General features: G+C 40.2%; 2 protein-coding genes and 1 long non-coding RNA gene across 6 annotated transcripts; 2 read left to right on the top strand and 1 right to left on the bottom strand.

Annotated features, from left to right (window-relative positions):
* Positions 1–3,305: 3,305 nt before the first annotated feature.
* LOC127785588 (phytyl ester synthase 1, chloroplastic-like) lies at positions 3,306–9,048 on the top strand. 3 transcript variants are annotated; one of them, XM_052312992.1, is made up of 14 exons: positions 3,306–3,434; positions 3,528–3,801; positions 3,899–3,950; positions 4,135–4,190; positions 4,334–4,492; positions 4,573–4,677; positions 4,901–5,004; positions 5,148–5,269; positions 5,448–5,556; positions 5,670–5,800; positions 6,328–6,697; positions 7,991–8,104; positions 8,238–8,320; positions 8,421–9,048. In XM_052312992.1, exons 1-14 carry the CDS (start codon positions 3,408–3,410, stop codon positions 8,701–8,703), a joined length of 1,989 nt encoding a protein of 662 aa, XP_052168952.1. In that variant the 5' UTR covers positions 3,306–3,407; the 3' UTR covers positions 8,704–9,048. The 3 variants fall into 3 exon arrangements, with proteins under 3 accessions (XP_052168952.1, XP_052168949.1, XP_052168959.1); XM_052312989.1 differs by having other exon boundaries at positions 3,316–3,801; XM_052312999.1 differs by lacking the exons at positions 3,306–3,434; positions 3,528–3,801 and having other exon boundaries at positions 3,887–3,950; positions 4,317–4,492; positions 8,421–9,046.
* On the bottom strand, positions 3,798–4,914 carry LOC127785630 (uncharacterized). The gene is made up of 3 exons (XR_008019807.1): positions 4,776–4,914; positions 4,402–4,666; positions 3,798–3,980 (listed from the first exon to the last, which is right to left on the bottom strand). It is a non-coding gene; the product is annotated as an uncharacterized LOC127785630 (long non-coding RNA).
* A 4,204-nt stretch (positions 9,049–13,252) lies between the features above and the next one.
* Positions 13,253–21,058, top strand: LOC127785567 (phytyl ester synthase 1, chloroplastic-like). Of its 2 annotated transcripts, XM_052312974.1 has the most exons (13): positions 13,253–13,768; positions 14,136–14,187; positions 14,940–14,995; positions 15,385–15,543; positions 15,656–15,760; positions 16,323–16,429; positions 16,700–16,821; positions 16,937–17,042; positions 17,197–17,330; positions 17,414–17,783; positions 17,868–17,981; positions 18,152–18,237; positions 19,306–21,058. In XM_052312974.1, exons 1-13 carry the CDS (start codon positions 13,399–13,401, stop codon positions 19,604–19,606), a joined length of 2,082 nt encoding a protein of 693 aa, XP_052168934.1. In that variant the 5' UTR covers positions 13,253–13,398; the 3' UTR covers positions 19,607–21,058. The 2 variants fall into 2 exon arrangements, with proteins under 2 accessions (XP_052168934.1, XP_052168938.1); XM_052312978.1 differs by lacking the exons at positions 13,253–13,768; positions 14,136–14,187 and adding an exon at positions 14,643–14,686 and having other exon boundaries at positions 19,306–21,057.
* Positions 21,059–22,424: the final 1,366 nt, after the last annotated feature.

Below are 22,424 nucleotides of genomic sequence, written 5' to 3'. Positions count from 1 at the left end.
AGTAAACAGTCAGCTCTATTATTAGACTTGCTCTTATATAGCAAGGCTATATGTTTGGAAAAAAAAACTGGCCTTTAAGAGTAAGCTAAGCTTTAACTTTGTAGGACAAGAAAAATCTCGTTCATCGGGGAGAGCCAATTCGGTGGCAAAACTCCACTCGCGTGAAAAAAAGAGACAGTTGCACTCGTGTGAAAAAAAAAAGGATAAGAGCGACCCGGGTTTCTACATAATCAGAGATATTCTTCAACAACTCGTCCCAATCTTGTCGGCCTCTTCCCCCCACTTCTCATTTTCTCCGAAATCAAAGATATTCTTCAACAACTCACTCCAATCTCGTCGGCCTCTTCCTCTACCTCTCGCTGGCAAAAAGTCTTTGCTGAAATCGCCCTCTTCACCTACCCATAAAAAAGCCGCGGCCATATGGAGGAAAATCAATTGGGAAAGAGGCTAACACGTCCGCAGAAACTCGATCTGAAGGGTGGGAGGCAAACCTGTCCACACAGCCGCTCCTAAATCTTGTTTATTCTGATGCACCAAGGCTTGTCCTCTGAATTATGAAATGGATATTCTATCTGTGAAGTATACAAACCAATCGAAATAAACTTATAGAGTGGTTTTATAAGTGGTTTTTGGCCACATTGACTATTATATGGTACTTAACCTCTTAACTATGAAATGGATATTCTACCTCGTAAAGTATACAAATAAGTTGAAATAAACTTATTGAGTGGTTTTGGCCACATTGACTATTACATGTTACTTAACCTCTGAATTATGAAATGGATATTCTATCCCGTTAAGTATACAAAACAATTGAAATAAACTTATAGAGCGGTTTTATAAGTGGTTTTGGCCACATTGACTATTACATGGCAATGGCATGTGTTAAGTATTTCTTTAACAAGCATAATGACTCTGAGAAGAGGCATATTGATGCTGATATGTAATTCTTGGGCTCGCAGATTAGTGAGAGAAATGAATCGGTTATGTTAACTTAGGCCAGATGGGCTCATGTGTGTACCATGTAAGCAATATCGTAAGCCATGTAAGCAATACCTTTAACAAAACCACTACATGGGGTATTTAAACCGGTTTGGGATTAAGTAGGCAAATCCTATATTACTCTAGAGGTTAAGTAGATTTTTTTTAAAATTTCCAAGTGTGCCCCTTAAGAGCATGTGCACTATCTAGGGACTAACTTGTTTTTTATTCCATGCATGTAAGCAGAAGCTGCTTTCTCATGCATTGTTTATCTATAGTTATTTTTTAAATTATGGGATCACCTTCTAAATAAACTAGAAAGAGATTTTTTTTTTTTTTTTGCAGTTCAGCGGGGTGCCGCAGTACTGAAGATGGACCGTTGGATCTCCTCAATCTCCAATGAATAAAAAATGATAGTGCTGCAAGGTACCATCGAGACCGATGAGTCTTGTCGCACCTGGACTAGTACGTGGAAGGGCAGCCGCCGTAATTTCGCAAGAGTATAGACTGAATCGGCTTAAGCACATCAACCACAAACGATGTGAAACCCTAGTATTGACAGCGCTCATCGGTCTCCTTGCTTGCTGCTATCCTCGAGTATGCTAGGGTTTAGGTCACCGCCGCCGCCCTTACCACATTCCTCGGCAGCACTCTTCTCGTTGCAGAAATACTTAATGCCGCGGACCTCGCTGGCTGTATCTTCGCTGAGATCGCCGCCAATGATGTAGACCTTGCCGCTGCCACCCTTCTCCTTGGCAGCACTCTTCTCGCTGCAGCGGTACTCAATGTCATAGACCTCTCCGGTGGTATCTTCGCTGAGGTCACCGCCAATGCTTCTCTCACCACCACCACCCTTGCCACGTTCCTCGACGACGCTCTTTTCGTTGTAGTATTTGTTATAAAACAATTTGCATGGATCGACATTTATCAAGTTTTGTTATCATTGAGCTTTTTCTTCCCATCTCGTGCCTCATTATGCCACACGACAACAATTGCGACGCCGATTTGCTTCAGAATCCTCTTCTGCTTCCGCTTATGCGCCAGCTATCGCTTGAGTGACCAAATGGTGGCGGTGGCCACACGACAAATAGCGCAGGTGGGGAGATGTTGCGGTCCGGTGCCGTGTGAGATATATGCGCCGCTGAGAGAGAGAGAGAGATGAGGTGGGGAAAGGACTTCGGTGCTGCACGGACCTCACATGACACGTGGAGGAAAATAAATGAGCAGCATATATTCTCTCTTTTGTTACAAGGTCGCTACCCATCCTGCCCATCATAAATGGGCTATCATAATTGATTTGGTACCTCTAGGTACGTATCTGGTGTACCATTTGTTGGACCAGAACAAACCTTAAATAAAAAACACAACTTCCACTATCTTTTACCAGCCATTGATGTCAGGAAATGTATTTTCTCCCCTTTTGTAAGCTCCCGAGTCTTGAACATATTTCTTTTTAGAGATAATACTCCCTCTATCCCAAAAATAAATTTACTTCTATAGATTCTTGACAAGCTTATCCACATTCATATATAAAAGTAGACTTAATACGCAAGGAGTAGATATAAATCCGGCCTCTATATATTTATAAGTGGATATACACAACCTCCTTAGTATAAGAATTATGGCGGCATTATCACTCATTATACTATCGCCATGTTTAGTTCCAAAATATATCTTCAAACTTCCAACTTTTCCATCACATCAGAACTTTCCTACACACATAAACTTCCAACTTTTCCAATTTCAACCAAACTTCCAATTTTGACATGAACTAAACACACCGTATGTATCTAGGCATTTTGGACTTTTTGGAGGCTACATCATAGCCTGTGTGTTCACGGTCGCTGATTCGCCTTTCTACTGTCCCTCTCCCACCAGTGAAGCTCCAACCCCAGTCTCAAGCTACTCTCTTCCTCCCATGACCAAGAAAATTTGCAAATGGACTAAACCATAAACATAGCTTGTCAGTCTTGTCTTTCTGGTTTAAGGGAAGTAGTGAGTAGTGCGCTTTGATCCATCACAGAAGACAGGAACGAGTAATCTCTTTTAGTTTCCATCTCTAATGGATTATTTGAACCACAAAGACGAAAGACAACCTTGCCAAACACAGCAACATGATTGTGCCCTCACACACTTGATTACTTGAAGAACAATCATATGCCAACAGAAAATATGAGTACTTTTAACAAGAAAACCAACAACATAGTTATCGTGTGATCAAAGTGTTGGTGTGTTTCCACACGAAAGAACAAGAAAACGCCAACTACTACTATAACAACCTAAGCATAACTGTTCATGATACAACAATTATCATCTAGTCACACGTTCACTACTTTAGCCAAACCTGTGAGCTGTCATGCAATGGTCACACTCACACACTTTGCGCCTCAATTCAGTTCAGTTATTTCTGTTACACACAGCTGCAGATGCTTCTCTGCATAACTCCATCAGAGGTATTGGAAAAAAGACCATGAACATACATACCTCAATGAGAGCTTTGTAGCTTCACAGCAATGGCTACTCTTTCTCTTCCTCTCCACTCCCAGATAGCTCTGTGGCGACAGCGACGACGACGACACGACTTGTTTGAGAGGATCAGCAGCTGCCATCAGTTCAAGCATGCAGGCTGGAGATTGCAAGTGAGCTACAAGGGGCTTGAAACGCTTTACGACGATGGGTACCAGAAGGCTAAGGATCTGGATTATTACTACAGATCACTTGGAGAGCTGGTAGAACATGACAGTGGACCGCCACGCTTGTTCTGTCCCGTTGATGCCGGCTCACCCATTGAGGATGCTCCACTCATGCTGTATTTACCCGGTACAGTTATACCGAATGTTTGTGTTGTAGAATCCTCAATAGTTTTGTCCTGCAGCTTAGCCTTTATTTGATTTGATTTGGATTGGAAACTTTTCAGGGGTAGATGGTATGGGGATGGGGCTCTTCATGCACCACAAGGCACTTGGAAGGTGAGATCACTTCTAGATACTTTCACTTGTCTGCAATTTTTATCAGGCCTTCTCTTAGAATATGATGAGAGCTCACAATTTTATAGGAGTTGATTATAGGCAATTTAGATTACAATGATACTACATGGGTTCAATTTTTACGACTTCCGAAATAATACTAGACAAGTTGTCTTTGAATTCACAGGATTTTTGAACTAAGATGTATGCACATTCCCTTCCACGACCGCACGCCATTTGAAGGTATCAACATATCTGTGAATTAATTTCTGTTTGAAGTATTTCCATCCATACATGAATTTTTAAACTTATTTCATTATTTAGAGCGAATAACAGATAATGTGAAGTTCTCAGATTGCATGGTTTTAGCTGTTTTTCATTTTCAGAACTTGTTGAAATGGTAGAGGATGTTGTGAGAGCAGAGCATGCCACTTCACCTAATAAGCCCATCTACCTTTTGGGGACTTCTTTTGGAGGATGCATAGCACTTGCAGTAGCTGCTCGTAATCCTTGCATCGATTTGGTGTTGGTACTGGTTAATCCAGGTATATCTCCAAATAAATCTGCTGTTGCATGAATAAAATTTGCGATACCTAACTTTATTTTCCTTTTTTCCCTGGAAAAGCAACATCATTTGAGAAATCAGACATAAAACAGCTCCTGTCGGTTTCCAGCCCGTTGTCGGATCGTGCACGGATTGCAATTACATCTCTTCTGAACTACAATATTGGTAAGTATTTCCTAAGTTGCAGCACAGAAGATTTAGAAAAAGATATGTAAGAACGAAAATAACCAAGCATAATGAAACATTTAATTGGCTGAAATAACCTGATAACTACAGGACTGCTTTCCAGTTTTCATCATTTAATTTCTGTACTTTGCCATAAGTTGTCACATTTCCTGTTTAATAACTCTGCATCCGCTTCTTCTGTTCTTCCTGATCATGAGGGCAGACAATGAAGTTGACATGGCATTGAGTAGCATGAAAAGTGGAAGACATCCTTTAGAAGCACTAAACAGATTAACAAGTAATATATCATCATTCCTGAAGCATTCGGTATGTACCGTTCTTTTTTGTGCATCCCGCTACTATGTCCCATTTTATCAAGCCAGGAGAAAGGGGGACGAGCAGTAGAAATGATTTAACTTTCTGCTTATATTTAATTAATGTGGCTTTCAAATTCTATAATTTCACTGTAGAACATACTAAATAAAATACCGGAGGACACTCTAGGATGGAAAATGAAGCTGATCCAACAGGCTGCTTCATATGCTAATTGCCGTCTAGAATCAGTTTCAGCTGAAGTGCTACTGCTAGTCAGGTTTCTTGCTACCTTAAGCAACCCATTTATCTCTGGTTTTCTACTTTTTCAATTTCACCGTTCTTGGACATAGTTTCAGTCAAGCTATCCCAACATGAGTATTTTGCTTCTGTTGGATCTCGATAACTACATTTCTGTTATCATGATCGAAAACGTACTTTGGTATGTTTGCATTCAGCTGTGCTGACAGATTACTTCCAAGCAAATCTGAAGCTGACAGGCTCCAGAGAATGCTACCTAAATGCAAAGTGTTCTTCTTCGAGAACCATGGGCACAGCTTACTGTTGGTGAGGTTCAGCAGCCATATGCAAATTTAGAAAGACATTTTTTTCAACTGAAAAGAACAAAATGTAGAAGTGAAGGAAACCCTGCTGATGGTAAAACTCAATAAAAAATTCAGGAGTACGGTGTTCATGTCTCGTCGATCATCAAATGCACCAGCCTTTACCGCCACTCGAGGCGGTACCACCGGGTTTTCGACTACATCCCCCCATCAGCCACTGAGCTCAAGGAGGTCGAGAAAGCTGGCAGGTAACAATTCAAAGTTTTGCTGAATTCCTAAACTTCTACCATCACTATGAATTTCTGAACATGTGCTGTTGAGACTTGAAAGTTCAGTACTGATTTTTTTTCTTTTAAGAAAAGACAAAATTCTAAATCTTTAAAATCACTTTGAATCTCTGAACATGTGCTGTTGCGACTTGAAAGCTCGGAGCTGAATTTCTGAATTTTTACCATCATTCTGTATTTCTGAACATGTGTTATTGTGACTTGAAAGTTCAGAGCTAAATTTCTGAACAAGTGTTGTTTAGACTTGAAAGTTCAGTACTGAATTCCTGAAGTTCAGTACTGTTCTTTTTTTTTTTCTCTTTTCATAAAACAAATTCTGAATTTTTACTATCACTATGAATCTCTGAACATGTACTTGGAGAATTGAAAAAGTTCACTTCTGGATTTCTGAATCTCTGAACATGTAATTAAATATTGAGAGTAAGAAAGTAGAGTGGCTCACCATGCATCCATGAACATGGATGAAAATGGGATGGATGAAAAAGCAGTGACCTGAGGGCGAGGACGTGCCCGGCGATGTTCTCGACAATGGGGGACGGGGTGGTGGTGCGGGGGCTGGCGGGGGTGCCGGAGGAAGGGCCGGTGCTGCTGGTGGGGAACCACATGCTGCTGGGGATCGAGCTCATCTCGCTGGCGACGGAGTTCCTGCGGCGGAAGGGGAGGGTGCTCCGGGGGATCGCGCACCCGCTGCTGTTCCCCAACAAGACCAAGACGTGGTCCGAGGGCCACGACTTCTTCGACTTCCTCAACCTCTGGGGCGGCGTCCCCATGACCTACAAGTACATCTACCAGCTGCTCGCCGCCGGCGAGTTCGTCCTCCTCTACCCCGGCGGCCACCGCGAGGCACTCCACTGCAAGGTAGTACAGTACAAACTTTTTTCTTTTTGCTACTGCCTTCATCCCAAAATATATATAAGGTTAACTATGTTTCCAGGTCATTTATTATATATAAAGACTATCTTAAAATGCTGCCGCAAATTTCTTAAGTAGAAAATTGTCAAAAATATAACTATAATATAATAATTCCATCGTAACTATATTATAACTATAATGCAACTTGTATATAAAATTAATAAAAAATATGTAACTTTTTATATCTAAATTATATAAATTATAATTATTGTAGATATACTGTAACTACAACGTAACTTATACACGAATCTTGACACATCATCATATGGCTAAAAATTCGACCATTTTCCCCTTATTAACTACCTAGGCTGGCATGTACTATCTCGGGTTTCGAATTTGCTATATATTTGTCGACAAATTTTCCTCCAAAAATTTGTCAGATGTAATTACAATACAATCGTAGTGTAATTACACTGTAACTTGCATGTAATTACACTGTAACTATAATGTAACTTGTATGTAACTTTCAAGAATCTCTCGGTAACATGTTATTTCAGTAAAATAGAGGTCGTGGGAACAAATCCTTTCACATATGTGTGTGCTGTGATTTTTTTCTTCCTCACCAGAACAAATATTGTAATAGATTTAACGATTCAAAATTACATGAAACTTAAATACAAGTGTAACTGTAGTTACATACAAGTTACAGTGTAATTACATACAAGTTACAGTGTAATTATTACTACGATTGTACTATAATTATATCTGTCAAATTTTTAGTATAAAATTTGTCGACAAATGTATAGATAGTCCCCTCGGGTTTTAATGCACAAAGATTATCTGTCTTATTTAAAATTTAATATAAAAATATAAAAATATATGTTAATATTGTACCATTTTTTATAAAACAAGTCATAGCAAAATAAAAACAATTATATATTTTTTTAATAGGATGAAAGTCAACGGTGTTGTATATTGAAAAACGGCAGGAATAATATTTACATGGTGTATTTGTTGTTATCTTTTGGAATTGCGTTCAGGAACCCTACAAAGTTCATAAACAAATCACATTTTTAAGTTCAATTTTAGCAATTGGTTGGTTGTGATTTGAGTATTGATAGCAGGATTCGTAATTTTAGACCAAAATACTTGGAAAAAAACAGGGGTTTAAGATGTGCTTCCAGACGAAAATATTGTCTTTTTTTAAAAAAAATAATTAGCAGAACCTTACTTGGTCCAAGTCTAACAATTATGTTTCCAACTGATGATGCACTTATGTGTGCTCTGGAATCTATCTAGGGTGAAGAGCACAGACTGTTCTGGCCAGACCAGACTGAATTTGTGAGGATGGCAGCGCAGTTCAACGCCACCATTGTGCCCTTCGGAGTCGTCGGAGAGGACGACCTAATGGAAGTAAGCGAATCCACACGCATCATACTGCTCTACTGTTCTTAGAAAAAAATCATACTGCTCTGCAGCTAACAATTCAGACCTGCATTTGCATGATCGCGATGCACTGAGCCTGAGGATTAATTTGCTTCTGCAGCTGCTCTGCACTTTCGAGGATATCAGGAACGCACCCTTCGGCAAGGAGATCATGCAAGCATACAGCAACCATCTCAAGCTAAGGTAATTCACACCGATTTCATTCCAACTTTGAACAGTAACAGCTAAATTCATCCCAAATCTGACCAAACCATGAACCATTAATTTACTGAAAAAAATGCAGGGACATCGACCACGAGGTGTTCTTCCCGGGGGTGTATCTGAAGATCCCGGGCAGGTTCTACTACCGGTTCGGGAAGCCGATCCCGACGAAGGGGATGCAGGCCGTGATGACGGACAAGCAGGCCGCCGGCGAGCTCTACCTGCACGTCAAGTCGGAGGTCAAGGCCATGATCGCCTACCTGCTGGAGAAGAGGGAGGAGGACAAGTTCAGGAGCATCCTCCCCAGGATTCTGTACCAGCTTGGTTGCGGCCACGACTCTGAAATCCCATCGTTTGATCCTTGAGCAGAGCTAGCTGAAATGTGCATGCATGGATGGATGCACACCTCAAAAGATCTAGATTCAAACATGGAACAAACAATTTATTTTAGTTTCGTGTCACAAAATTCATTGAGTAGGCCATACATAATCTTTAAGTTTGGATATGTGATGGTATGAATCGGGAGTCATTTTGCTATTGGGTGTACTTTTAGGCATTGTTATCTTTGTTGTTCTTGTAAATCTGATATAAACCAAGGAGATGTGACAGAATACATGGTACCCTCATTAAATACATCCCAAGTAGTTTTCCAAAGCAGATGAGCTAATAACAGTTGTGACGGTATACGACTGAACTTCCACCATCTCAAGGTGACACTCTACTGCTGTGTTATATCCCTTCCCCGTCCTCTCGAGAAAGAGAATTAACAAATCCTAATGCAAAGTGGCGAGAAATTCAAGGGCCACCCTTCCTCCGGGCTTTCTTTCCACGCTATTATGGATAGTCAACTAATGGGAAAAATTGAATTCAATTGTCAATTGGTCCTATCAAAAATAGGATTGACTATAGATTCGAGCCATAGCCAACAATAGGTATTTTAACATAAAATTTAAATTAAAATAACAAGTAATATGAAACAAAAGAGAGTACTATTTCGTTAAACTGATCATGATCTCACAGATCATAATTGTAGATTAGGAACCGTGGACCAAAGAATGAACCTGAAAAACTGAAGTCCCCTTCTTCGGTCATTCTTTCAATCACACGATCAACTTGGATTGTTACTACCAGCTAACCGAATAAACCGAACACCCACGTTGTTCTAGGCCTCCAGCCCACACCACCACCGGGGGGGTGGGGGGCACCATACATCAGGAGTGAGGACATGAACTAGATCTTATGGCAATTTAACTATTTGTCACTTTTAAGTTTGATAATTATCCAAATAATTAGCTGGGTGACCAATCAATTGCGTGGCTAGCCCCATACAAAATTATCAATCTTTTAGACATGATTTTTTTCTTAAAAAAATGTTAAATAGCCATCTCGTTGTTTCAGACTTAAAAACATTGAATCTACCATTATTGTGTTTTTAATTTTATAGTTTTTAAAATTTACACTGTCCGCCACCCCTTGCTTCTTTATCACCTCTTTATTTTTTTGTCCGACGTACCACGGTTTCTATCCATCCTTCTTGGCACCTTTAAAAATCAGATATTATAGTTTTAGAGTTTATTGTCTTGTTGGGTTCCTTTTTATAGTTCTTAGAAGTCTCATCAAACGCCCGTGAACCCTCTCTCTTTATGTTATTGGGATTTAAAAAATCAAACCTAATTATCGTTGGTTATTTTTTAGTTTCTAGAAGTCCCATCAACCGTCGGGACCATGTTATTTAACGATGCCTGTTGCCCCCTTTTAATTGTCATTAGGATTGTGAAAATCAAACTTAATCATTATTGGGATTTTGTTTTATAGTTTTTAGATGTCACGTCAACTTCCACCACTTGCCCGTTGCTGCTGCTCTCTTTATTGTCAATTGTCACTGTTATATTCAAGACAGACGGTTCTTTTAATATTCTTCATTTTTATTCCAGAATTTTGTTATTTATAAATTGTATTCATATTTGACTCTCTTTTTTTTTATTTTGGAATGTATTTTATATTTTATTATTAATTTTATTTAATCTTGTTTTTTCTACGGCTACAGTTCTTTCAATATTTTTTATTCCTAATTTAATAAATTCTAAATTGTATTCCTCCTTGTACTCTCATATTTTTCTAATCTTAAAATTTATTTTATTTTATATTTTGAATTTTAATTGATCTCGTGTTCTAGATGTTTCTTGTCCTTATTTTTTATTCCGAACATCAGTTATTTATAAATTATATTCCTACCGTGCACTAGTATAGAACTTCTTATATGTAATGGCATTTCCCGTGTCGGGGGCATGCGGACCGTCACACCGCCATCATCTCTAACGGGAAATAAACACCGACAAAGATATACTCGTACAAACATTATCCATATGCATGTATTTCGAGCCCGTCACCGATGAGACCTATCGGTGACAGGCTCATGTTTAGGCTCGACAAAAATTATCTTAAGCCCGTCACCGATACGTCTCATCGGTGACCGTCTCTAATTTAGGCCTGATGAAGATAATATTTAGGCCCGGAGGGGGAGATGAAGGGTGTGTGAGAGGCTGACTATTAGGTCCTGCACTGTTTTCTACCCTAGGTAGCCACGTTGGCATGCCATGCGAGCAAAAATGATAAATAGTCAACAAGCCACCACCTTAGAGGAAAATAACAAGAGCAATTTTAAGAAGGGTATTTGGATAATTGTCAAACCTAACAGTGGCAAATAGTTATATTCCCCAAGATCTTATCCCCTTGGCAACACCTCTGCTCCTCATCTCTATGACTCGTTGACTCAACGACATCTGTGCATCATAGAGCGAATGGCTTTGGCTCGAGACTGGGGAATCCCATCGAGGCACCATCGCGGCGGGGTAGGTGTGTGGCGGCGCTGCTAATGGTGACAGCCATGGCGACATACGGCTGAAATCAAATCCGAGTGTCCGACCACGCCGTCATCCTCCAAGACGGCAAATGGCTCCCCAGCCTCCCTGCGTACGGGGCCTCGTTCCAGCCTCCGGGAGGTAGCATTGGTGCCTCTATCCTCTCCGCCTCGACCACTTGTTGTTGTCTTCCCTACCGACGTTCTCGTCATCCCAGTCGAAGGGATTCCTGCTTGTTCGGCTCCGATGTGTGCCTCCGAACTGCTGCCTGCCGTTGGTTGCCTAGGCTTTGGGGAGCCGCTGCGATGTTCGGTTAAACTCAAACAAGACCAAAGACCGACCCGATAGCTCGGTTAACCGAATTATCGGTCAGAAAAGGAACTACCTAATATGAGTAATTTTACAGTTCTTAAAGAGGTACCATAAGGTACCACTTTTTTCTATTATAAATTTAGTACCTTTTAGTGCCTAGGTACTATGAGATACCAAAAATTACATTAAATTTTTGGTACCTCCTCCTAAAGGACTATAAAATTACTAGCGTAAGATACTTTTGTGGATCACTTTTGGATCTGAAAAAAATACAGATGGTGATAGAGCAGGCACAACCACATATCGAGAAGAAAAAAGAAAAGAGAGAAGAAAGCGGCTACAGATTTGTAGCCAGCTGCAACACGGACTTCAAGACGTTATAGTGTATGAGAGGTGGGATCGGATATTAATGGTGTAGTATATTTTTATAGTTAACTATTGTTTTTTTTGCGGGGATAGTTAACTATTGTATGAATGGGCTATTAGATTAGCTATAGTTGATTTGGAGCCAGTAGTTGGTTATACTATTAAACTTAAACTTGCTCTCATAGAGCAATTCTTGCTCGGAAGTTACGATATGGCCAATGTAGATATATGATGGTTCTTGATGGGAAGCGTTGAAATCTCGTAGCGATACAGGCTCCAATTTTGTTGGGGAGTGGAAACCGGCCACGTGCAGAATTCTGGAGCGTTACTCTACAGGACTCCTCGTACGTTCTGGCTGTCGTCGACTGTAAAATGCTGTCCACACGGACGGTCAGGATCGCGTGCACGTCGGCCTCAAGAGGTTTCGACCCAAAAACGAAATGCATATATACCGCAGTACCGCACGCATGTGGGCGTGGCAGAGATCGATAGATCACTCTGAAAGGAAGTTCAGAAGTCCACTTCCATATACGTAGCCCAGCAGTAAGAGATAAGCATATGATACCTGCATATTTTATTTTTTTGATGATAATGATATGAATACGGTGTGCGCAAATCAAAATCATTTTACTTGTATGACTATCCAACCAAATCCGTTGCTTTCCATGACCACACACGCACTGTATGTCAGTATGGGATATACTGTTTATATTTTACTCTGATTACGTGAAATACACACATATATGGACGAGGAATTATGCCTAGGTTTGTGCGTCATTGTGTATTTCACTCATCCTGCTTGCTGCATAGTTGAACTGTAGTCATTTCATCATACAATACCAAATTAATATCATCAAATCAAATGTTAAATATATTTGAATAGTATTTCCGTTTGTTGTTGAAAATATTGTTTTGTTTTCCTATAAATTTAATAAATTGACTAAGAAAAAAATCAAAATGTTTCATAATACAAAACAGAGGAGTATTTATAAGGAAAGGAATATTTAAAGCTCGGTAACAAAGAGATTGAACCTAAAACAATCAGAATAGACAACATTATTAAGAATAATGCTTATACAAAACATGGACAAATAGCATTCGACACTACTTTTAATCAGATTTTACTATCAGCATAATAGTTGGAATATTTTTAGGGTGACGGACCGTATTTTTCATATAACTCATGGCAATTAAAAAAATGGCCACGGTACTCTTTTTTCGTTTCAAAATAAATTAATGGTTAAAATATAACCTTTATATAGATTTTTCTTATTGATCTATATCGATTTATTTTGGGATGAATTGAGCATAGTATCACATCCTATATATCCTATATAGTAGTGTCACCACCTCTCGTTCTCGTTCCCACCACAATTCAAATCACGCTCCCCTCTCCATCGATCCACCCCCAATATACGTGGCTCTGCTTCCTCTTCCCCTGTTCCTCCTCCCCTGTTTCCTCTCGTTCTTCTCCAACTCACCCTGTTTCTCTCACCAAATGCCCGTAGTACGCTGCTAACCATGTCCATGTCCATCGCGCTCCACGCCGTCCTCCCCCCCGCAGCCGCAACTCCCCGTCGGCGGCCCACCCGCCTCCGAGCGAGCTCGACGGAGGCGCCAGCGAGCGGGGAGAAGGGGCAAGAGGACACGGACAGGAAGAGTGGAACAGGGATGAGGAGGAGGAGGAGGAGAGCGAAGAAGGTGCAGGAGGTGGGGCTGGAGGCCCTCTACGACGACGGCTTCGGGGAGGCCACCGTCAGGGACTACTTCGACGCGCTGAGGGCCACGCCGCTCGACGGCGGCGGCGGCGGCGGCCCCCCGCGGTGGTTCTGCCCCGTCGAGTGCGGCCCGCCGGCGGTCCACGCGCCGCCGCTGCTGCTCTTCTTGCCAGGTCTCGGTCACGGCCCCGCCGCTCTCCTTGCTTTCGCTGATTCGCTCGGTGACACAATCAAACAAACACTTTGTGTGCACAACACACACAGAAACAAAAAAAAATAACCATTTACTTTCATTTACACTGGAAATAGCTTAACAATGGCAGTTCATGTTCATGTTGCGAATTCTGAATTTCCGATGCGACAAGTTCGTGTTCCAAACTGATTTTAACAGTTTTGAGTTGTGGCTGGCCTGTGCTGCACTCTTCTTCAGGGTTTTAGGATTGTTAGAAATCCATAGACAAAATTAAAAGGTTTTGTCATATGCCTGTGTTCATGAATGTGTTTGTACTAACGCTGTTATTCGAATTGACTGAATTGCAGGAATCGACGGTGTAGGAATGGAACTTATCATGCAGCACAAATCTTTGGGCAAGTAAGTGCGTTCCCTTCTTGTGTAAGATATACCCATTTTAACTTTTCATTGTGCACGTTTGGATTAAGACATTTTTTTTTCAATTCAAGATAAACTTTAGCTGCATTTCTTTGTTCGAATGGTACTGCTAAAGGATATGCCAAAATATAATATTGCAATTTATTTTACTAACATACTGTGCTAAATCATTGAATATCTGCAAAATATAATAGGGTGAAAACACTTACATTTGCATGTCCGTTCTTTTTTCTTTTTTTGTCATATAGGTGGTCTTCGTATATTTATAAATTACTCCTAAGTTTCAGACAAGTTCAGTTAGATGTTCAGAACGTGTAGCTAAGTAGTACTAAATAACTGACAATCAAGCTTTAGGTAGTTTCACTGAATTAAATTACAGTAGATAGTTCACGTATGCCAACTGTGTCTTATATCCAACTTTTTTGGCTCTTAGGGAAATAAGGCTTCGTTCGATGCAGCATAAAAATCGAGCATTTCAGGGGTACGGAAATCGGAGCAAGCAATTAACACATAATTAATTAATTAATTATTACACATAATTAATTAATTATTATAAAAATGAAAATTGGGTTCATTTGAAATTTTTTAAAAAACTTTTATATAAAAAGTTTTTGTAAAAGATACACCGTTTAGCAGTTTGGGAAACGTGCTAGCGGAAAATGAGGAAGTTGAAATTTAAAGTTGGAGTTTAGAAGTGTAAATAATTTAATTTCATTCCCTCCTTTTATCAACAGGGTATTTGAGGTCCGCTGCTTGCATATACCGGTCAATGATCGTACACCATATGAAGGTAATAATAGACGTCTTGTTTTAGATATGTTATCAGCGTCAGATTAACATGTCCATGTCCTGACAAGTATACTTGACTATATGTACTTGCTACAACTATAACTTACCCTAAATAGGGGAGCAGAGCATAATGTTGCCAAGTGGTATGCCATATATGGTGTGGACTCCATGGTGCTTGTGGTCATTGTCATGGTCTTGTGGGTGCAAGTTTTCATTCTTCTTGAAGTCAGAGATCTGCAGTTCATCTTTTTTTTTTAAATAGGGAACATATTAATGATTAAAATCAGCACAGTAAAATTTAGTATTCTCTGATTCAGGTATGAAGAAAGGAAATACGAGCACTAATCAAGGTTCCCTTCACTAACATGTTTTGAAGTAAAATTCATACAGGGTTGTTACAAATTATGGAGGAATCTGTCAAATATGAGCACAATTTGTCACCAAACAGACCAATATATATCATTGGAGATTCCTTTGGTGGATGTTTGGCTCTTTCTTTGGCATCACGAAATCCAGAAATTGATTTGGTTCTTATACTAGTAAATCCAGGCAGGTGAAACCCTTTTCGTCCCAACATTAAATTTCAGTGTCATATAGCAATCCAAAAATAATATGGTTCTTACACTATAGATTTTAGAATATATTAATCTGTTTTCTACAGCAACATCATTTGCGAAAACTCCGTTGCAGGCAATATTGCCTCTTTTGGAAATGGTGCCAAGCAACCTTCCTGTCACTCTCCCTCACCTTCTCAGATATTTGATTGGTATATTTTCTTGTCTTCCTAATTTTGTCCCTCTTTTGGAATACTAGTCCCTATAAATCGATGGCAGAACTTTTACCTTTTAACTCCAGCTGTGTTTTAATAATGATATTGATAGATTTATGTTCAAAGTAAACTGTTGAAGATATAATATTTCAATTATTTTGTTTGCAGTTCATGCTCAAACTTATTTCATACTGTAAAACGTCCATGTTTACAGACAACTCAAAGTTGCCTTTCTTCTGCATTTTCTACAATTATCCCGAGTTGCAAAGGTCATCAATATGTAAAATAAACATCTTTCATACAATTTAGTTTAGCAGAATAGAAGCAGAATATAAATGAAAATAGTCTCAACAAACAGCATTTTTCTAATTCTTTAAGTTTTTATTTTTTCATCCATGTGTGAACCACTCTAGCTCAGCTCCTGAAGTATAGTTTTTTTTTTCTTTCTTTTTTATTTTGGTGCTAAAATGTTAATCAATGGTTGACTCTGGATCTGCCTAGCTGGTTTAGTCAACTTGAGAAATCAAAACCTTTTTAAGATGTTCTTGTTGTGAAATAGGTGATCCTCTTAAGATGGCAATGGTTAGCATTCAGAACAATACCTCTCCTCAAGATACTCTGGAAAGTTTTTCAGACAGTCTTTCTTCAATGCTACCTTTACTTTCAGTAAGCTATAATTTCCTTCTCCTTTTTCATTTTATATATGTTTTCATTTGCACAATAAGCATTGGAATTTGTGTAACATAGCAATTTATTTTGTTCTATAAATATGATATATAGGTCTTAAATATTTTTATCACATGTGCAAATAATCTTTGCATAAAAAGTAGGAAGAAGCATCCCACCCTTGTTTTGATATCCTACTGAATGAAAGAAATCAGCGAAAACACAGATCGTCATATTAGTCTTTCGAACTTCATGGTTGATAATTCTCAGGAATTTGGACATATCGTACGAATGGATACTCTTGTGTGGAAGCTCAAGCTTCTTATGTCAGGTGTAGACTATACAAACTCTCGTCTTAATGCAGTACAAGCAGAAATTCTGCTTCTTGCCAGGTGCCCTTCCTATAAAAATATCTCATATTTGGCAATTTTCTACTCTTTGTTGTATTTAGATATTTACATATTTATTCTTGAACTATAAATATTTGATATATATCTGGGTTTACAGTGGCAATGACAATCTTCCTCCAAGTGGAGAAGCAGATCGACTGTTTAAGGCACTGAAAAGTTGCAAAGTTCGATACTTCAGGACTTCCAGCGATAGATTACTCATGGTACATACTTTTAATAATTTTCTCACAATTGCTTCTATTTCTCCACTTCATTGGTCATTTCCAGTGCTTAATTATGTATAGAAATTATATATGTACTATTATTTATCTGTTGTGTTGTCCATTAGAAAATCTCAGCAATAGAACATTTCCACAGGAGAGCAGCTTTAATCTGCTAACTGTCATAAAAGGAGCCAGCATGTACCGCCAGGGCAAACAAAGGGACACTATCACTGATTTCCTCCCACCTACAATAAGTGAATTCAAGAGAACATTTGGTGAAGATTTCAAGTATGCATTCAGATTCTCAAATATCAATTGTACTTTCGTTAAACAGATTGAATTGATCAAAAGAAAGCTGGGAATTTCTGCAGGCTGCTTCACCATTTGCTGAGCCCAGTCATGCTATCTACTCTGAGAAACGGCAAAATCGTCCGCGGCCTCGCCGGTGTTCCTGACAAAGGCCCCGTCCTGTTGGTGGGTTACCATCAGCTGTTGGCAATGGAGATCACTTCAATGGCTGAAGAGTTCTTGAGGGAGAAGAAAGCAGTTCTGCGAACTTTGGCTCATCCAGTGTTTTTTGTGGGGAATTATGAGATTTTGCGCCAGGAGCTATCTTTTTTTGACGTAGTCCCATTGTATGGGGGAGTACAAGTCAGTCCGATCAATACATATAGGTTATTTGAGAGAGATGAATTTGTTCTCCTCTATCCTGGTGGTATTCGAGAAGCTCTACATAGAAAGGTTTGCTTGAAACTTTACATTTATCAACTACACTTTTGTGATGTCTTTTCCTTCTCAATATATTTGTTCTGCTGAATTGGGCAGGATGAAGACTACCAGTTGTTTTGGCCAGATCAACCAGAATTTGTAAGAATGGCAGCACAGTTTGGAGTTACTGTCATACCATTCGGTTGTGTAGGAGAAGATGACATGTTAGAGGTAGTTTGCTCTGGCTTTTAACAGTAAATCATCTGAAATAATATGGTTTCCAAATAGCATATATGCTTTCTTATGATGTGGAATTTATGATCGGTGCTCAGTGGAATATAAAACTGTATCTGTTCTTTTTTAGGGATAATGTATTTATACCTTGTTTGTACTTTTCACAGATAGTTCTGGATTACAATGAACTAAAGAACATCCCTTATATCAGAGAAACAATAGAGTCGTTCAACCAAGATTGTCCAGGAGTAAGGTCAGATCTCTGTACTTTGTCTTTTCTTCCTTTTGTTAAAAAAAATAAAGGAAAGCATACTGTTAATTGGCAGCGTATTCTATGCACACACCTATCTTGGTGCACTCATGCACTCGGTCACTGTCGGCCCTTCGATTCTAATCCAAAGGCTAAAAACGCAGGTGCGGCATTTTTGCAGAAAGCCGCCCGCAACACCTGTGTATGTTTGCAGAAAACCCCTCACTTCCCTTCGTCTTCTCTCGTCCAAACCTCCTCGATCCAGATCTCATCTCCGTACGATGGGGCTGAACAGAACGATGATTCATCTCGATTTTCATTGAATCCTGCTGCTAGGGCTAGCATCGGCCGACACGCCAGGCTGTGGCTGCCTCGGCGCTGTCCTTCACAGCCGGCGTGGCTGTCCAGCTGCTCGCTGAATGGTTCGTCTCCATCTATAGTGTCCGCATGGAGCCATGGAGGCCGTCGTTCCGGCGAGTCTCTTCGTGTTTTTTCTCTCGATTCTTCAGCTATAATGTCCATGTTTATTTGTTGATTTCTCTTCTTGTTTTTCTCTTGGTTGGACATGGCCTATTTTAATTATTGATATGGCAGCCTCGCTGCCATTTTTCCTCGATTGAACACCACGATGCTCCCCAGTCATGTCGCTGCTTGCCGGCCAAACGGGCCACTGTGCTGCTTGCTCGGCCAGCTCGATGTTCAGCTGCGTGTAGATGGACACAAAATCACCAACAGCCATGCTGCAAGCGCCGACGACGAGTCCCGCCGGCCCCGACCGAAGGTGATAGAGCAGATTTGGGGATCGACCTGGATCGAGGAGGTTTGGACGAGAGAAGACGAAGGGAAGTGAGGGGTTTTCTGCAAACATACACAGGTGTTGCGGGCGGCTTTCTGTAAAAATGCCGCACCTGCGTTTTTAGCCTTTGGATTAGAATCGAAGGGCCGACAGTGGCCGAGTGCATGAGTGCACCAAGATAGATGTGTGCATAGGATACGTTGCCCTGTTAATTGCATGACGAACCTATTTTGAGTCCTTTTTTAGGGTGCAACCTTTTGTGAGTTTTGTTTCAGGAGTACTGTAAAAGGAGAGGAAGGAAATCAGGTCTTACACTTGCCTGCTGTTCTACCTAAATTACCAGGTCGGCTATACTATCTATTTGGAAAACCAATTGAAATGAAAGGAATGGACGGTGTACAGAGGGATAGGGAGAGTGCAAACCAATTATATTTGGACATCAAGTCAGAGGTGGAGAATATAATGTCTTATCTGAAGAGGAAGAGAGAGCAAGATCCTTACCGAAGCATCACAGCGCGCACGTTTTATCAGGCAACATGGGGAGTTACTGCTCAAATCCCTACTTTCGAACCATGAAAATTAGGTTCAAATGTATTTTGTGGGAATGAGATTAATTTATGAACATTGACAGCAGAAAGGATGGGAAAGAAGATAAGATAAATACCACCTATTGCTTGTTCTATTAAAAAAAAAAGAACAAGAAAAGGACAGGTCTGTTTTACTTCTTCAGGATTCAGGAAGGCAAAATTTTCACAATTTTTGACAATTTGACTCTTTGAAAAAACTAATTTTACAAATGAACCGCCGCCAAAACTTATTTCAAAAATGACCCTTTTGTTCAGTGCCAAATCATCTAGCGCTGAATTTAGACACCTCAGCGCCACGTCGACTGGCGCTGAATGTCGTGCCACTGCGGACAGGAGGCTAAGTCAACATGCCAACGAACATTCAGCGCCACGCTATTTGGCGCTGAGGTGTCTAAGTTCAGCGTCACACGATTTGGTGCTGAACAAAAGGGTCATTTTTGAAATAAGTTTTAGTGGCGGTTCATTTGTAAAAATAGTTTTTGTAAAGGGTCAAATTGTCAAAATTTGTGCAAAATTTTGGGATATGTTGCAGCTTGTCATGTACTTCCCATATTCCATATGCCAATTGCATTGGAGTAAACTGTTAGATTAATGAGTTAGGCCCAATTAAATCCTAATAAATTCTATTGGCCCACATTTAGTGCTATGGGTAATAATACCACCTTGGAAATCTAAGTGAAGAGGTCTCAACTAAAATACGGAGTTAGTGGAGAGTCTCTGTTGACCGGTTGAGATGGTGGGTGGATGACCGCGGTTACGGAATTATACACCGCGGTTGATGACCCTGAACGTTACTCTCGCGCTTGCATATATGCAATCTACAGTGACCAGAAGGATGAACAGAAGAATAACGCACTTGGACTCATCATCATCATTGCTTACATGGTTCAGTTCTTCAGTCGCGAATGCCACACATTGGACTTATCATCATCATTGCTTACATGGTTCACAACTTTATTACACATATCATCCAAAGAAAAGCGGAACAAGCCTCCACTGTCATAACCTTTTCCAATAAAAGTTCCATATTTAGATACGACACATTATTGGATTCAAACACAAGTCTAAAACCATCTCTACACAGTAGAGAACCGCTAACTAGATTCTTCTTTATTGAAGGGACAAGCTGCACGTTCTTCAGCTGCACGGTCTTTCCCGAAGTGAACTTCAGATCGACCGTACCAACACCATGAACAGCCGCAAGCGATCCATTTTCCATCAACAAGGAGGAACCTCTCCCAACCTGATAAGAAGAAAACAGGAAAATGTCAGCACACACATGAATATTAGCATCAGTGTCAACCCACCAATCAGGTGAGTGACATATGGAAAGAACTGTAGGTAGAAATTTACCATAACTCGATGTTCCTCCGCCCTCACTAATAACCATGTTTGCAGACATCTTGTTCTTGCGCTAAGGACAATCCTTGGCCCAATGCCCAGGCATGCCACACACAAAGCAATCTCTTTTTGCCTTTCCCTTGCCTGTTCTTCTTAAAATGTGTTATAGCCTTGGGTTTGACGTCAGGTTTGACTTTCTTGTTGTTGTTGTGGGATGCATGAGGGTTCTTCTTTTGCACCAAATTGGTGCTAGAATCTCCCTTGATCTCAGTGGCGAATCTAGAATGGAAATATAGGGGGTGCTCCTTTCTAATGTGTTTTACAAAGTATGATGGAAGCTTGCATGCCATCTAAATAGTTCTAAACAATTTGAAAAAAATTTGACAACATGGATTGATATGAAATATATCACTCCGCAAATATATAACTTCTACAAGTTGCAACAAAATTAACAAATTAAATTGAAAATAGTTATCGTACATTCACAATTATATTTTTTTGCAACTTGTAGAAGTTGAATTTTAACTTGCATGTATGTGGAGTGATATGTTTCATATTAATCAATTTTTTAAGATTTTTTTATGATTATTTAGATGACATGTACAAAACGAGGGGATATCTCCTGAAGGGATGAAAACACTTTCCCATGATAGAAGACATAATACGACAAAGACACAACCACAAATTTAATAACACAATTGTTGATAATTGTTGGATTACTTTGTGAGTAAAAAACCACTCGCTTCCCTAATCCCCCGATCGTTCCATCCATTAAAGTAGACAAAAAAAAAGCAAAAACTAATAGGTTAATAAGGAAGGCCTAACAGCCAATTAGTCCACTTAATCATCCATGGACCACGCCATGTTGTCTTTGTTTGCTCCTTCTTCCTTGCCACCTGGTTGTTCTGCACTTGTGTTATACGCTGCTCCTCTCCTGACGCTGTGTGGCTGCTGCTCTGCATGCAGGGCAGGGGTTTCTGCCGGCATGTAGCTGGGGCTCTAGCCCCAACGAGCCCCAACGGTGAATCCGCCCCTGCTTGATTTTTTTGTCCCTGTTGTTCTTTGCTCTCGCCTTCTCCTCAACACCCAAAGAGTCAATGAGGTCAGTAACATTGAACTCTTGCCTCTTGTGTTTAGATAAGTAGCAAAGTCCGATCAAGAAGGTGGCAATTTGGCAATAATGCCTCCCGCCACAAACTTGTTTGGCAACTCGCAGTTGTTGTTCTCAAGTTCCTTTGGCATCATCTGAATCTCATGAGCATGTTCCACTACAGAACGGTCGTTGGCCATCTTGTAGTCATAGAACTGCTCCATGACATACAGCTCGTTGCTGGCGTTGGAAACTCCAAACTTGGCCTCAAGAGCATCCCACATGTCCTTCCCTAAAGGGATGTGCATATACACGTCCACAATATTATCGGCGAGTACACTTATCAATGCTCCAGGGAACAAGCAATCCGCAGCCT

Source organism: Oryza glaberrima, chromosome 1, assembly GCF_000147395.1.
Source record: "Oryza glaberrima chromosome 1, OglaRS2, whole genome shotgun sequence".
Classification (NCBI taxonomy): Eukaryota; Viridiplantae; Streptophyta; class Magnoliopsida; order Poales; family Poaceae; genus Oryza; species Oryza glaberrima.
Note: the sequence above shows the minus strand (reverse complement) of the source record. Positions and strands in the feature narration are given on the sequence as shown.

Bases quoted from the DNA above. Each gene is read 5' to 3' on its own strand.
- LOC127785588 (XM_052312989.1), top strand. From the start codon at position 3,495: ATGGCTACTCTTTCTCTTCCTCTCCACTCCCAGATAGCTCTGTGGCGA. The intron at 4,493-4,572 runs GTATATCTCCAA...TCCCTGGAAAAG, and splicing joins GTTGGTACTGGTTAATCCAG to CAACATCATTTGAGAAATCA. The intron at 8,105-8,237 runs GTAAGCGAATCC...TTGCTTCTGCAG, and splicing joins GAGAGGACGACCTAATGGAA to CTGCTCTGCACTTTCGAGGA.
- LOC127785567 (XM_052312974.1), top strand. From the start codon at position 13,399: ATGTCCATGTCCATCGCGCTCCACGCCGTCCTCCCCCCCGCAGCCGCA. The intron at 14,188-14,939 runs GTAAGTGCGTTC...TTTTATCAACAG, and splicing joins CAGCACAAATCTTTGGGCAA to GGTATTTGAGGTCCGCTGCT. The intron at 17,043-17,196 runs GTACATACTTTT...ACATTTCCACAG, and splicing joins CCAGCGATAGATTACTCATG to GAGAGCAGCTTTAATCTGCT.